We start from the raw sequence: 16088 nt of genomic DNA on the forward strand, positions 1-16088 counted from the left end.
TCCCTGGTCCGGAGCCCGCGACCCGGGCTTGGGGACTCCAAAGCACAAGCCCCCGCAGGTGTCGGGTTTCCTTCCGAGGCTTGAGCGTGGACCGCGGACCCAGGGACGCAGACGCCTCTGGTGGGAAAGGGGCAACGTCTGAACGGGTGAGTCTGTGCTCAGGGGCAGCCACGTCGGCCGACACAGGACGGGTGTGTGTGAGTGAGTGAGCTGGGGCCACGGGATCTGAGTGGGCTCTAACCTGCGGTTCCATCCTGATTCCAGTCCACCGATCATTCTGGAGTTTCAGCACATCTAAAATGAGGCCTTGTCCTACAGGTCATGGTAGGTCATTTTAAAACAGGATTTTCAGGAATATACAGGACTGGCCAACCTTCGGATATGACACTGGACATTTCACTAATTTCCCCATATGTGTGTTTGGGAACCCTTGATCAGTCCCCCTACATAGACTCTTGGTGTTCGCTTGTTTCTGCTACCAGATCCCCAGACACCTGGCCAAGCTCTCGCAGGTCACCAAGCTGCCCCCGAAACCACCGCCATGTGCCTCTGGGACCCAAGCTGGGAAACTTGAGATAAGGTCTCAGGGGTTATTCCCATGCCAGGTGCAGGTAGGTTTGCCCTTCCTACAAAAAGATGGTTGCTGGAGCCCTCCAAGGTTGCTGATGTTATCCAGCAAGATCCACAGCATGGCTTCATGCCCTTCGACCCCGAAGCACCTAGTCACCAATTGCTGAACGGCTCCAAACCCAAATTTTAAGAAGATTGTTAGATATGCTAGGCTACCCCAGTCTCCTGTGTGGAGGTGGAACCTGAACAGGGTGACTTGTCCCAACCCGAGGGATGACCCCAGGTTGAGGTGTACTGAAGTGCTGGTGCTAGGAGGGGTGGGGCGGGGAAATGGCCAAAACCATCCAGACTGCCCAGTGCTGACAGCCAGTGCCTCGGCCACATGGCAACCTTGTTCAGCTGACCAGGAACGTATTTCGCCACTTGGGAAAATCCAGCTGGTCCTAGCTATAAACTTGGACTCAGTAGGACTGATGGTACAGCCTTGCCAAGAGTGGGCTATATTCATTTGCTTGTTCCTCAAGAGTGTTTCAGCTGGTACCCTGGAGCTGCGGCCGTAAAAGTACAACAAGGACAACTCAGCCAGTTAACCCTACAAATAAAGATTGCCTGGACCATGGTCCAGAAAAGCCAGGTAGTCTGACACTGTGCGGCATAGCAGGAGAGGAGACAAGCGGAAAGCTGTGTACGCCTCCACTAGGGGCGTGGCTTCTGTGTGTGCCAGCCAGGAGTAGTAAGAGAAAATGCCAAACAATTGCTGGAAAGAGTACAAGGAAAGAAGAAATAGGCCTCCTCAGGGTGCCAGGCAACTTGGACTTGTGTGAAAGTTCCTCACACATTTCATTCGGTCCGGCGTTGAGACAGATTCCAGCTGCTAGCACAAGTGGATCTGAGAAACCTGCAAGAAATGGACCAGAGATTAAGGTGGTGAGAGGAGGGAATGGGGCAGAAGAAAAGCCAGGATGGAGTCCTCAGAGAGCTTGGGAAGTCTGGGAAACTGAACCTAATGTGGAATGAAAGTACCAACTCAAAGCTGACTGCCTCTAATTAGCTTTTGTCCGTGCTCCCTCATTCTTGCCCTCTAAAAGCTTGAGAGAATAGCCCGGCGGGGCTCAGCCATTTTACAGTGGGAGAAATCGTAGTTCTTCCTTGTCTGCAACAGGCTAGCGGTTCCGGACACTGAGCCAATGCACCCCATGTGTCCCAGTGCTGTGGATGATTCTCTGTCTCCCAGCGGCATAGGTGCTCCCAGCAAACAAGGAAACTGATGCCTGGCAATGGGTAAGAGTGACCTGCGCTATGCCACCTTGCTCCTAGTGGCATCAGTTCCTTGGGTGTTTAGTGGATTGCAGGCTCCTGTACAGTCAACGCCCCCAGCCTCCCTGCAGAGCCCAAGGCCACTGTGTGTTGCCCTGTGTTGTGCCCCTGCTGCAGAGGTTTCTCCCTTAGGAATTCACCACCTGCTGAGTCAGCCTCGCCCACCAGCCAGTGCCCCTATGAGCTCAGCAACTCGAGTAGTTCAAGATCGAGACTGGCTTTTTTGTATGAAAAGAATTGGGTGACACTACGTCTTGTAAAATAGCCATTCCACTAAGTTAAGCAGCAGAGGCTGGTTTTGTTATGGGAACCTGGGTGCCTCCCAATGGACAAGCGCTCCACCCCTCCCCTGGAGATACTCTTGACAAAAACGGTTGAACCTGGGTCTGGCTTTCACTGGCTAAGACTCTAAGCAGCTCAGAAGTCTTCAGATGCGACTCTACCAGGAGAGCCTCAAAGCACAGTCTCTGGAGTTGTCTTTCAGGTTTGTATACATGTTCTGGAGATAGGTGCAGTCATCATCCACGCTGGATGGAGTCAGGTCCCACCACAAAAGCAACACCTGTGCACATGGGCATGAAGTACCCAGAGGTCACCTTGGGCTTATTTTTAAATTTTTATTTTATTATTATTTTTTAATAATAATTACATGGTTGATCGAGGTTTAAGGAAAATTGGGTGAATTCATTGTTTCCAAATTTGCTATTTCTTCTTGCTGTTCCTGGGGGAAGGGGGGAGACAAAGGGGAAGACCACTCATGACTTTCCACAAGTCCCAGTACCCAGGAATGAGAAACCACCACCTCACATCAACCCAGTGTGTACATATTCCAAGTGTTCTGTCCAAGTGGTTTGGATAGTTCTGAAATGCTGCCAGCTTCACCCTCCCAATGATGTCACCCTCCCAATATCCATTGGCTCCATTCACTGAGATTTTTTGCTGTCATCATTTGTTTGGGGTAGTTGTCCAGTTAATTCTGTTCTGCTACAGCACCAAATGTGCTGCCATATTCTTCTCTTACAACAGGGCTTGTGTCCACTGCTCCACCTTTTTCATTAAGTGGGGCATGTTCTTGCAGGCAAGTACAAGTACCTAGACCAGGAGTCCCAAGCATCACCGGATCCCCAACCCCTGAAACCCAATATCCTCCTGGGACAGGAGACCCAACCTGTGCCTAATCCCCCACCCCTGGGGCTCATGAACCTGACACCCACCTAGTAGGTGAACCCTGGGACCTGGGCCAAAAAACCCAAGCCCTGCCAGATCCCCCACCCCTGGGGTTTACCAACACCCACCTAGAAAGTGGGGCCCAGGCTTACAACTCACCTCACCTCAGCATCTGCAGTCTTATTGCACAGCCTGGCCTAGTCTAGTCTGCCTGTCGTTCCAGCTCCTGTTGGTGGGTGCTGTAGCCTATGCCATCCCAGCCTGTCTTGGTTATAATGTGAGCTGGCAGTTATTGCAGCCCGATCTGGCTCCTTCTACCCACTGCCCTGGTTCTCAAATCTGCCAGTGGGTGTGCTGGCCCAGACTAGTCTGTCCCCAGACCTGACCCACATGTACACCAGCAGATACTGTAACCTGGCATGATCTGGGCTGCTCCTTGCCTTACTTCTGTGCTCCCCTGCGGAGGCTGCGTCCCAATGAAGGAGTTTCCTAAGCTCCTCCATCGAGTCTCCTCCCAGTGGTAGTTCTTGCATACACCATTGGGTTATTGACCCAGGTTGACTTTGTCCACCTCCTGTCCTGATACGAACAACCGGCCACACCCATTCTGGCTCTTGTTGGGTGTTACAGCCCATTGCTACCTGGTCCGTGCCCAGACACAGCTTTCACATAGTTCAGAAGAGCCAAGACCTAGTCTGGCCTATTCTACACCCAACCTGGCTCTCACAGGTACCAGTGGGGGCTGGAGTCAAGCCCGATCTTCCACCGTACCGGTACACACCCACACCAGTGCATTCTGTAGCCATGTACAGCCACACCTGCTGCCCTCAATTCTATTCTCATTCTCACCAGTTGGAACCCCAACCCAGCTGGAGTACCCGCTTAGCTCCCCAGCAAGGCCTGACCCCATCTGCAGTTCTTAGGTGAGCCAGCGAAGATTGCAGCTCCACATTTGTGAGTCCACATTGCCTCCACAGATTCTATCAGTCCTACTTCTCTCACTCTTGTTTTCCGCTCCAAACCACTTTGGTGTCGGTTCCCTACATACATACACATGTCATGGACTTGTCAATGGAAGTCCCTCAGTTGTAATTCCTAACCTAGGCATAAAAACTACAGGTCATCTCCTACTGCACTTGTGTGATCCCAGCATCCCCTGTAAATCAAGACCCTCTAATCGTGAGGGTACGTTCCTAGGAGGCCTGAGGGGCTTTGCCCAGCACCTTTGGTGCCCGAGCCAACAGCTACTTGCCCCTAGCCAGTCAAATAATCTAACCTCCAGGATGGGGTGATCTTGGAGCCCCACCAAGCTTCCCTCCCCCCGGGGAGATAGTATGCTCAGCTGGACACACCTGTGCCAGCTTATTTTTATTTTTATTTATTTTATTTGAAAGGCAAAGTCACAGAGAAGGAGAGAGATCATTGCTGGTTCACTTCCCAAACAACTGCAATGGCCAGAGCTTAGCCTTTCTGAAGCCAGGAGCCTAGAGTTTCCTCCAGGTCCCCAGGGGCCCAAGGATTTGAACCATCTACAGGTTTCTCAGGCCACGAGCAGTGAACTGGATTGAAAGTGTACAACGTGGAATCATTGCCCATGTGGGTTACCATTGCCATGTTTTTTTTTTTTTTTAATTTAGTTATTTTACTTGAGTTTCAGAATGACAGATAGAGGTGGGGAGAGATAGATCTTTCATCCATTGGTTCATTCCTCAAATGGCTGACATGGCCAGAGCTGAGTTGATCTGAAGTCAGGCGCTTCTTTCTTTATCCTTGGATCTGTGAGATCAACAACATTTCAGAACTAACGGGACCACTTGAACAGAACCCTCAGAGCATGCTCCACATCAGGGACCCTGGGATGACATCAAGGTGGCCATACCCCATCCCCAGGTACTGGGGCAGTTGGGAGGCTGCATGTGGCTTTTCTTCTCTTCCCTCCCCCCAAATATAGAAGATAAAGGGGAAAAAATTGATAGTTATCAGCGACTTGGGGAAGGTTGGATGGAGAAAGGCAAGATGAAACTCAGAGCATGCAGAATTTCAGAGGAAACAGATAAGCTTTAGTGATCCTGTAGCGTGGAATGGGGAGGATAATCAGAATTGCTGAAAGTCGATTTTAGTGTTTTCAGCACAAATGAGTGTTTGAGGCCGCGGCTTTGTCAGTTTGGTTTAATCCTTCCATTTGGTAATGCATGAGCACATCACACCATCTTGATGTTCTGTTGTATTTCTATCTCAGTAAAAGATAAAGTAGACAATGGCATAATATTCTGTTCCATGGAAGTGACTATTTGAAGCAATAAAGTCATTGTTGTAAAAACAGCCAGTGGTGAGTTTATTTTTACAGTGTTGATATTTCTTTACAAAATTACATGTCTGTAGCTGTTATCTTTGTCTAATGGGGAATATGACTTTGACATTCCCTGTGACACAAAGAAATTAACTGCCTACCAAACCTCGAAACTGCCAGCATTTGAGAGCCCTAAATGTGATTTCCAAAACTGCTTTACCGGACTCTGTCGCCCTATTCTAATGCTTCCCCTGGATTCTAACCAATCCCTGATACACTGGTGCCAACCAAAGATGAAAGTGTGTCTACCTTGGAATTTCCTTTTGAAAAAATTATTTTTACTTTTTTAAAATGAAGATTTATTTATTTTTATTACAAAGTCAGATATACAGAGAGGAGGAGAGACAGAGAGGAAGATCTTCCGCCCGATGATTCACTCCCCAAGTACCGCAACGGCCAGTACTGCGCCAATCCAAAGCCAGGAGCCTGGAACTTCCTCCCAGTCTCCCACACGGGTGCAGGGTCCCAAGGCTTTGGGCCGTCCTCGACTGCTTTCCCAGGCCACAAGCAGGGAGCTGGATGGGAAGTGGAGCTGCCGGGACCAGAACCGGTGCCCATATGGGATCCCAGGGTGTTCAAGGTGAGGACCTTAGCCGCTAGGCCACACCGCCAGGCCCTATTTTTTCTTTTTAAAAAAGATTTATTTAGTATTTATTTTCATTGGAAAGGCATATTTATAGAGAGAAAGATCTTCATCCACTGTTTCACTCCCCAAATGGCTGCAATAGCCAGAACAGAGCTGATCTGAAGGCAGGAGCCAGGAGTTTCTTTGGGGTCTTCCACGCAGGTACAGGGTCCCAAGGCTTTGGGCCATCCTATACTACTTTCCCAGGTCACAAGCAGGAGGCTGGATGAGAAGTAGAGCAACCTGGACATGAACCAGTGTCTATGTGGGATGCTAGCACTTGGAGGTAGAAGATTGCCAGTTGAACCAACACACCGACTCCTACTTTCACTTCATTTCAAAGGAAGAAGTAGAGATCTCCTATCCACTGGCTCAGTCCCTGAATGCCCACAACAGCCAGGCTGAAGCCAGGAGCCCAGAATTCAATCCAGGGTAGCGTTAGTAGGAAGCTGAAATCAAAAGTGCAGCCTGGCCTTGAACCCAGGCACTTGGATATGGAGTGCGGGTGTCCCGAGTGGCAGCACCAGACCCAGAATTTCCCTTATACAATGGCATAGGCAGGTTGCACTAATGATATGGTGGGGCCCCAAGGAAAGACACCTGTTGTTATTTTCTGTTAGAGGTGGGAGGGGAGCTTGATGTGGGCCTCCCTTGTGGGAGGCAAGAGCCCAACCACCACACCATCACTTCTGCTTCCCAGAATCTGCATAAGGAAGGTCAAGTCAGGCACTGGAGCTGGGAATCAAATCCATCCCTCCGATGTGGGACATGGATGTTCCAATCAGCATCTTGACCACCAGGCTGGACCCCTGACCCACACTACCAGTCTGGAAGAGCTAAGCAGGAGCACCAGGGTTTATGGATAATGATGAGTGATAGGATCTGAGAAAGAAAAAGGAAAATGGTCCAGGTCACCCACCCACAGTGAACAGGGAAAGGTCAAGGGGGAGGCGGCAGCCTTGTGGCCAATAAGGCAGTTCTCGAAGGGGCCAGCGGCACATCTGGGGTTTGGGCCATGCACCACGACTGCACCTCGTCCCCCCAGCTCAGAACCCCTATTTGGAAAAGCATTCTCAAGAGTTGAAGAGTTGGTGCAAGCCAGCATCTTATCTCCTCAGGTCACCTTGTAATGAAAAGCCCCGAATTCTTATGCCTCTGTCCCTTGGGCCCCCGACTCCTTCCTGACTGATGTCCAGCAGGTGGCTGGAAATGAGATTTTGCACGTCGCAGCTGCACATATGCCCACATTCACACCAGCTTTAGACATGTCTTTTTATTGAACCATTTGGATGGGAACAGTCATCAGGGAATTCACACCCCATCTCAGCACTTGGGGTAGTTGTCCCAGTGCAGGCCGATGGCGTTGAGGAATAAACCAGCCCGGCCGCTGATGAAGCGGAGCACAGTGTTGGGATACAGGGGAGCGGCATTGAAGCTCACTCCTGTGTCCTTCCCGAAGGACAGGTAGCGACCCTTGTCCGTCACAAAGACCAGCTTCCTCACGTAGTACTTGTACTTCCCGGACACCTGGATCACCGATTCCCCTGGGTGCAGGACAATCTCCTCCAGGTCCCCCAGTTTGCCACCCACATAGTCACTCCACACCTTGCCATAGCGCACCTGGAGACTGAGGAGATAGGGTGGTAGGGCAGAAAGGGAAACCCTGATTATTAGAGTTATCAGAATGGTAGGGTCCCCTGGCCTGCACGTGGAACCCTCCAAACTTCTTTGGAGTCTAGACTTTTATCGTGTCCCTCATCCCTCCACTTGAAAGAAGCAAAGGGAGCTACAGGGGCTCCTGTGTGGGAGACGGAAGAGGCATATCCAGGCTGCCCCAAGCCGCAGATCCAAGGACCCGGGGAGCCAGGCCCAGAGTGGTGGCTCAGTTGCTAAACCTAAGGATTTGGAGCCATATTTGGCTTTGCATGTGACGGAATTTTCCAGCTCTTAACAAAGTGGGAACTATCTCAGGAGAGGCACTGAGCAGACTTGGAGGGTAAAGGCCAAGGATGTTACTGAATCTTGAACCTTGAACCTTGTAGGGGGGCTGAGCTGGTCAATTTCCAGTCCCTCAAGAAACTGATTGGCATTTGGGGGAGGAAGGAGTTGCAAAGGCATAGATCAGAGTCCAAGACCTCTAATAACTTTCACCATTTCCTGGTGTCCTTGTGCCCTGATGTAATAAGAGTCCCCCAAGCCATGGAATGGCTTTCACAGTCTTACCCCACAATAAAGAGAGAGTTGACTCGAACACGGATGGCGGTGATGGGGCCCTCCAGCTGGTTGCTTGAGTGGGAGAACCGCTGCCCTCCACTGCTTCCGTACTCCCCGTTGTAGGATGAAGACCTGGCCTGGACTGCAGTGGGAAGGAGACGTTGCAGGCAGAATTGCCCAGTGCCAGTGCCCAGTGCCCCAGGACAACCTCTACAAGTTTTGGGCAACAGCAGTGCGAGGGACCACGCCCCTCATCCCTCCCATGATGCTGTCACCAGACCCCTCAGCGTCTCACTTACTGGCAGTGGCCGAGGCCAAGGCACAGAGAAGGGCTAGGAGAACCAAGGTCTGCATCGTGAGCTGCAAGGCAAGAAGAGAGACGATGAAGGGATGAAGAGGGCTGTTCTAACCCCCGGGGTGGTCCTGGGCTCTGGGACAGACTGAAGGCTGTCTGGTCCCTCAGCCTCCACCTCGCTGGAGCCTGGCTGAAGGTTTCAGAGGACTGTCCTGTGACCTCTAGTCCCCTCCTCCAGGTCTGATCTGCCATGACCCCAACGCCTCTGGCCCTCTGGTTAGGCTACAACCAATGGCTGCTTTTCCCTCTTCAAGCAGGAGTTCAGTCCTCCCTCTCTGGAGAAAGCTGTGCCACCTGCTGTCCTGACCCAGACAGGAAGGACACCATCCGAAGGCTGAGTAGGATGCGGCCAAAGCACCGAGATAGCTGAAACCAGAACCTAAGCAAAAGCCAACAAGCCGGCCTGTAGTCGCTTGGTCTCTATTACAGGGTCTGGTTTAGATCCCTAACCCTGTGCTGGTCTCAGATCAGACACAAAAGGGGCTTTTGTGTCACCTGACATTGCAAATGGTGGCAGGGGACATGATGCCAGCAGCCAGTGCCCAAGCTGTTTGGGTGGCACTAGTAACCTTGAGAAGTTGAAGGAGGAGTCAGGAGCAGCTCAAGGCGCTGGATGCCAGAGCCCTAGCCTCTCCTTCACCATGCTTTATCCACCTAACACACACCTGGCCTCCTCCAGTCACCTGAGGGTGCTGGTGGTTCCTAGCCCTTAACAAGACCCCTGCAAACTTCTGCTGCTGGGTTAGCTTCCGCCCAGGCTCTCCTACTCGAGTCTGTCCTGCCGCTCAGCCCCTTCCACAAATCAGATTAGAATCCTGCCCAAGGCAGACCCAGGAATCCATCACCCCCTCACCTGGAAACTTCGGGTGCTAGGTAACCCCTTCAAGACTTGCAGAACTTTTATACCAACCCCAAGCCCTCCTCCCTGTTTGTCATGTGAACCTCACCTCCTGAACAAACACGGTCAACCTCTTAGAACATCTTGCCCTGCCCCCCCGCCATGAGAGGTGGCAAGATGGGGACCCATCTGAGACAAATGTCAGAAGGGGCAGAATAAGTGTGAACCACAGTTGCCACGAGCTATGGGTGACCAGAGGAGCTGGCCACCTCCAGAGTGCGGTGTGGAAGGTCTCCCCTCCCAGCAATCTGCAGGTGCGCTCACCTGCACCTGAGTGCTATGGGAATAGATACTGCTCCCCACAAACACCCAAGTTGAGAACACAAGGTCAAGGCCTTGGCCTGTGGGGTACCCACAACTTGTCAAATACTCTCTGCTTTCCCTTCCCTCATGCTTAACTGTCCTCAGCCCTCCTCCCCGCCCCCAAAATGACAAAGTTTGATGAAGCTCACGGTGGACACCCCGGAGCCAGCAGAGAATCTTCAGGCTGGAGACGGCACCCCCATTCCTGCCAGCTGAAGGACTGAGGGGACACAGGGTCCCTTTGGGGTGGGGTTGGACTTTGCAGTCGGAGACACTGAGGTACTTCCTGAGGCTTCTGCTCCACCCCTTGGATCTGACACACCTGCAAGGTGGGTGTCAGGTGGCTGCCCCCTGAGCCCCTGCTGGGTGGGACTGATGGCTCCCCACCTCATGTCCCGAGGGCCCACTCCTGAGTCAGACAAGAGGTAGACTCCCAAGGACTGCCCCCGTAGTGACTCCTGTGAGTCAACAGGTGATGTTCGCTGTGGACAGAAGGACGGAGCCCAGGGAGGGGCTGGAGAGAGCAGCATCACTTATCAATCGATGCTCCATGACCTGTGGCTTGGGGCATCCCACTCCCTTCCCTCGCCCAGGCCAGGCTGGCCATCTGGAGCTGAGGAGTCATCCCAGATAGCCAAGGGAGTCCCGCCCTGCGGAGCCGGAAGTAGGGCGGCGAGCTTCCAGGAGCCTCGCTGGCCCCCAGCCAGGAGCGCCAGTGCGTGTCATCACCTCCTTGCTCCTCTCCTTTCCTCCTCACGTTCAAGACAAGCACAACCGCTTCACCCCACTGTGCCTGCTCCTCTTGGCTCCTGCCATCTTCCTCTCTCTCTCTCTGCCTTCCTCTCCTTTCTCCCTCTTCGCCGTCTCTTTCTCTCATTATCCTTGGTCCCAGGGGAGCGGAACACATAGTCTTGACCAAACAGGGCACAAGTCAAGATGGCAGTCCTGAGCTGTCTGAGGTGAACAGCTTGGGGTCCCCTTAGGACAGAGACCGTAAGGGGTCTCCCGGCCCCGCCCCTGACCTGTCCAGAGACAAGGAAGGCCATCTTGGGCCGGGGCTGAGGTCTTCGCATCTGTCTCTTGTGGTGACTCGATATCCAGGGAGAGGGAGGCAAGGCAGCAGGACACCGCACCTCCCACCTGTCATTCTGGTCTACATTTTAATTAAAAAAAAAAAATTTTTTTTTTTTTCATTAGAAAGTGAGATATACAGAGAGGAGGAGAGGAAGATCTTCCATCCGATGGTTTATTCCCCAAGTGGACACAACGGTTAGAGCTGAGCTGATCTGAAGCCAGGAGTTTCTTCCAGGTCTCCCATGCGGGTGCAGAGTCCCAAGGCTTTGGGCTGTCCTGGACTGCGTTCCCAGGCCACAAGCAGGAAGATGGAAGGGAAGTGGGGCTGCTGGGATTAGAACCGGCGCCCATATGGGATCCTGGCCAGTACTTTAGCTGCTAGACTACTGTGCTGGGCCCTACATTTTAATTTTCAAAGATTTTACTTAGAGGCCAGCATTGTAGCACAGTGGGTAGAGCTGCCACTTAAGATAGGTGGCAGTTCGTGTCCTGGCTGCTCCACTTCCCATTCATGCTCCCTGCTAATGGCCTGGGAAAAGCAGCAAAGAATAGTCCACGTGCTTGGACCTGCCACCCATGTGGGAGATCTGAAAGAAGCTCCTGGCTTCAGCCTGGCCTAGCTGGGTGTTGTCAGGATTTAGAGAATGAACCAGTGGAAGGACTATCTCTGTTATTCTTGTTCTCTCTCTCTCTCTCTTCTGCCTTGCAAAATAAATGAAAACATGTTCATAGGAAAATGGAACAAAAACCCAACCTCATTTTGGTGCATGCGTAGTTTTCTCATAATTCCTCACTTTCCACCAGCTTTTTGAAGTCTGAACAGAGTAAACAAAAGAGAAACTCTAAAGCCACAAGTGAGAGGGGGGTGTGTGTGTGTGATGAATTTGGAAATAACTAGGACAATAGGGTAGCTGGCAGCAAACAGTGGGTGCCAGCAGGAGGTGTGGTCTGGGCTGCAGCCAGGGTGACCAGATGGGGTCTTTTTTTTTTTTTTTTTTTTTTTTTTTAGATTTATTTTATTTTTATTACAAAGTCAGATATACTGAGAGGAGGATAGATAGAGAGGAAGTGGAGCTGCCGGGATTAGAACCAGCGGCCATATGGGATCAAGGCGAGAACCTTAGCCACTAGGCCATGCTGCCAAGCCCCAGATGGGGTCTTGAGAGGCCATGGTCAAGAACAAGTGCTTGCTGGCCTGCTTCCAAGCCCCTCCAGCCAGAACACGCCTACATTTCCACACCCCAACTTGCTCCTACACCATCTCTAGAACTTCCCCAGACACCCCCTCTCCTGTCCCCGACCTCCACCACCAATGGCAGAATCAGCTTTGAACCCAGCCTCCTTCTGCCCAGGAACACAGCACTCTTTTTCTAAAGCCCAGCATCACAGAGTGATAGCCAAGCTGGAACAGACCAAAACCAGGATCTAGGAGCTTCTTCCAGGTCTCCCACATGCATGCAGGATCCCAAGCATTTGGGTCATCCTTTTGTGTGTGTGTGTGTGTGTGTGTGTGTGTGTGTGTGTGTGTGTGTTTTACATCGTTGACCAGGGTCAGAAGAGTGGAGGACTAGAGGACAGCGGGTGAAATCATTGTTTCTAAAATTTCCCTTTCTTCTTCCTGTATCTGGAGGAAGGGGAAAGATTAGGAAAGAAGCTGTACTCAGCATCCCAACTGCCCCAGTACCCAGGGATGGGGTACGACCACCTGATGTTATCCTGGGGTCCCCTAAGTAGAGCTGCTCCCAGGATTCTGTTCAAGTGATTTTGATGTTCTGAAATGCTGTTGATTTCATTACTCTGAGGGTGAGGATATCCTTTAAGGTCCATTCACTGAAATAGTCCACCTTAGGGTCTCCATTTGCCCAGATATTTGCTGTCAACGCTTGCCTGCAGGAGTAGTCCAGTTTGTTTTGCCCTCCGTCTTCTGCTATGGTACCAGATGTTCTCTGCAGGCCCCAACAAACCATCACATCCCCCATGTGCATTTGGGCATGCCATCCACTTGTCTGTCTTAGCCACTGAGGAGGCCCAGTTCTGACACATGTACTCCATGGTCAGACCACAGATCCTACAATTCTCCCCAAGGTTGGAGCTCTGAGTCCAGTTGTTCAGTTGGGCAGAATCCCCAAACAATCCTCATCTGAGTGGTCCCAGACCTGACTCTTGTGTGTGCTTGCCAGTATGGAGTCTGGCTCAGTCTGTCACCCACATCAGCCTACACACATACTGTTAGTTGCAATTGCTGGGTCAGTTCTGTCTCCAGCCCCATCTCGTATTAAACCAATGGATACTGTAGCCCAGCCCAACCCTACCCACCACACACTTGGCTCTCATGTACACCAGAGTGAACTGCAGCCTAGTTGGAGTGACCCTATAACCCCCACTAGGCCTACCCGGGCCTGGTTCCTTGCCAGTATGTGCAGCAGACTGACCCAGTCTGTCCCACATCCCATTCATCTCTCTCTCTCTCTTTTTAAAAGATTTATTCATTTTATTACAGCCAGATATACACAGAGGAGGAGAGACAGAGAGGAAGATCTTCCGCCCGATGATTCACTCCCCAAGTGAGCCGCAATGGGCCGATGCGCGCCGATCCGAAGCCAGGAACCAGGAACCTCTTCCGGGTCTCCCACACAGGTGCAGGGTCCCAATGCATTGGGCTGTCCTCAACTGCTTTCCCAGGCCACAAGCAGGGAGCTGAATGGGAAGTGGAGCTGCCAGGATTAGAACCGGAGCCCATATGGGATCCTGGGCTTTCAATGCGAGGACTTTAGCCGCTAGGCCACGCCACCGGGCCCATCCCATTCATCTCTTGCACACGTCAATGGGCATTGAAGTCTAGCTCAACCCAACTGTCCCCACTATCCAGCTGACACTTATGCTGGTAGGCCTGCCCCCAGCCCTGGTTCTCATGTTCAATAGTGGGAGTTGGAGCCCATCAGAGAGGTGCCCAGTTTCCCTACTGGACCCACTCCCCACCCGGGATCTCATACTTCTCAGGTGGTTCTGCAGTCTAGATTGACAAGACTTGCCCCCAGTCCCAAAACTTGCCAGCTGATCCTGCAGCCAAGCCCAACCCACCTGTCCTTACTCTGGCTCATGCCTACACCAGTGGATACAATGGGTTAGTTCAGCCTGGCTCTCCCGCTAACCCAACTCACATGCAGATTAATAGGTGTTATATCCCTGTCGAGCCTGGTCTGCCCTCAGTCCCAGTTCTCATGCTCACCAGTGTGATTAGTGGCCCAGTGGTAGAGCACCCCCCACCACAGTCTCCTACCAGGCTCATACCGCCCCCATACCAGTCTCATGTTTGACCAGTGGGTGCTGCAGCCAGTCTGGAATGGCCTGCCTCATCTTGGTATTTGCCTGTGGGTGCTGTAGCCTGGCTGGGCCTAGTCTGTCCCCAGTTCCAGCTCATGCTAGTGGGTGCCGATGTTGAGTTATCTTTTCTTGAGTTATCCCAGGGACATCAGCAAGGAGCAAGATCAGAAGTAGAGCAGCTGGGACTTGAACCAGAGCACATGTTTACACAATGGTATTTCACTCAAAGATGCTCATCTTATAAACACCCTGAGCTCTGCGCTCAGCCTTTAGGGCTCCAAGAAATCAACTAGAATCCAATGAGCAGCCCAGAGGGGTCCCTCTGCCCCCTTCATCCCTCCCATGCCCTTTGCCCATAGCCGTTTCCCAGCAACCTGCACCTGCAGCTGCCCTAACACTTTCCTCCCCCTTCTCCCCACAGTGCATCACAAAACCTCCTCTCCCCGGGGGCCTGGCTCCATCTCCTCCCGGCCCCTCCACTTCAAACAAGAATCTGTCATTCTGTCTCCGGACCTCCCTGGGTGCTCCCTGAATCACTCTGTTATGGTTCTAATTACCCTGCTTGCTAATTTATCTGTTTACTTGGAGGCTTTCTCTTATGCCTTTTGCTTTATCTCTCTCTTAGTCCCAGCCCTCTTATCACACCTGGCATCAGGCAGGCCCAGAGAAGATTATTTTGTGATAAGCCAGGGAGCCCTTCCCATCTAGCACCGAGCTGTGCAGCCCCCACTCCCCAGAACCCAGTGCCTGCTGCTGCTTGGTGCCTGGCAGCCCTATGTCTCTCTTCTTCCAGGGTTTGTATTCAGGAGTTATCCTCATATTTGAGAGACAGACCGAGAGCTCCCATGCTGGGGTTCCCTTTTCCAATTACCTGCAACAGTTTAGCCTAATCAAAACTGGGAAACTGGGAATTCTAGGCAGGTCTTCCGCGTAGGTGGAGGTGACTCAGCGGCTTCAGTCACCACGGCTTCCTCCCACAAAGGGAGGAAGGTTGGAATCCGGATGCAGATAGCAAGTCCAGGTGTTTTTATAGCCCCAGTAGCCATGTAAGGCTCACGGTTCTGGTTCATGTTCAGAACCGGAAATCCACACAGAATAAAGTTCAGCTCAAAACAAGTTTCATTGGCAAGGGTCACTGGTCTGGTGCAGACAACAGGCCAGGGAAGTCATACCCAGGGGATGTGAGAGGTTGTTTTTATTATGGGGCTGCAATGCTGGGGTTTGAAGGGCAAAGGAATGGGCCTTATACAGTGCTATAAGTTCCTTTTGAACACGATGAATCCACTAGTCACGGCCGAGGTGGGGGCTGCATTCTGCAGGTGCGGCCTGATCAGCCAACTTTCTCAGCTTCCCACTCCCTAAGGCTGGGTTTTCTTTCATTTCTTATTTATAATTCCTTCAGAGAAACTCTGCATTGGGAAGAATGCTGGGCATAAATATAGACTTTATTGGGCCTGGCACAATTGGCTCAATCGGCTCATCCTTCCTTGCAAGTACTGGGATCCCACAGAGGCACCAGTTCATATCCCAGCTACTCTACTTCCCATCCAGCTCCCTGCTGGTAGCCAGGGAAAGCAGTAGAGGATGGGCCAAAGCCTTGGGCCCTGCACTCACATGGGAGACCCCAAAAGAAGCTCCTGGCTCCTGGCTTCAGATCAGCTCAGTTCTGGCTGTTTTAGTCATTTGGGGAGTAAGTCAGTGGATGAATGATCCTTCTCTGTCTGCCTCACCTTCTCTCTGTAAATCTGACCTTTCAATAAAAACACTTACTTAGAAAGACAGAAACTATTTATTTATTTGAAAGGCAGAGTTACGGAGGGAGAGGAAGAGACAGAGAGATCTTCCATCTGCTGGTTCATTCCCCAATTGGCCGCAAGAGCCAAATCTGGAC

At 51.8% G+C, this 16088-nt stretch overlaps 1 protein-coding gene across 1 annotated transcript; it reads right to left on the reverse strand.

Moving 5' to 3' along the window:
- Window positions 1-7352: 7352 nt before the first annotated feature.
- ZG16 (zymogen granule protein 16) lies at window positions 7353-8604 on the reverse strand. The gene is made up of 3 exons (XM_012927469.2): window positions 8543-8604; window positions 8253-8385; window positions 7353-7656 (listed from the first exon to the last, which is right to left on the reverse strand). The coding sequence occupies exons 1-3, from the start codon at window positions 8595-8597 to the stop codon at window positions 7353-7355; spliced, it is 492 nt and encodes a 163-aa protein (XP_012782923.2). The 5' UTR covers window positions 8598-8604.
- Window positions 8605-16088: the final 7484 nt, after the last annotated feature.

The sequence above is a fragment of the Ochotona princeps genome, chromosome 24 (genome assembly GCF_030435755.1).
Source record: "Ochotona princeps isolate mOchPri1 chromosome 24, mOchPri1.hap1, whole genome shotgun sequence".
Taxonomy (NCBI): domain Eukaryota; kingdom Metazoa; phylum Chordata; class Mammalia; order Lagomorpha; family Ochotonidae; genus Ochotona; species Ochotona princeps.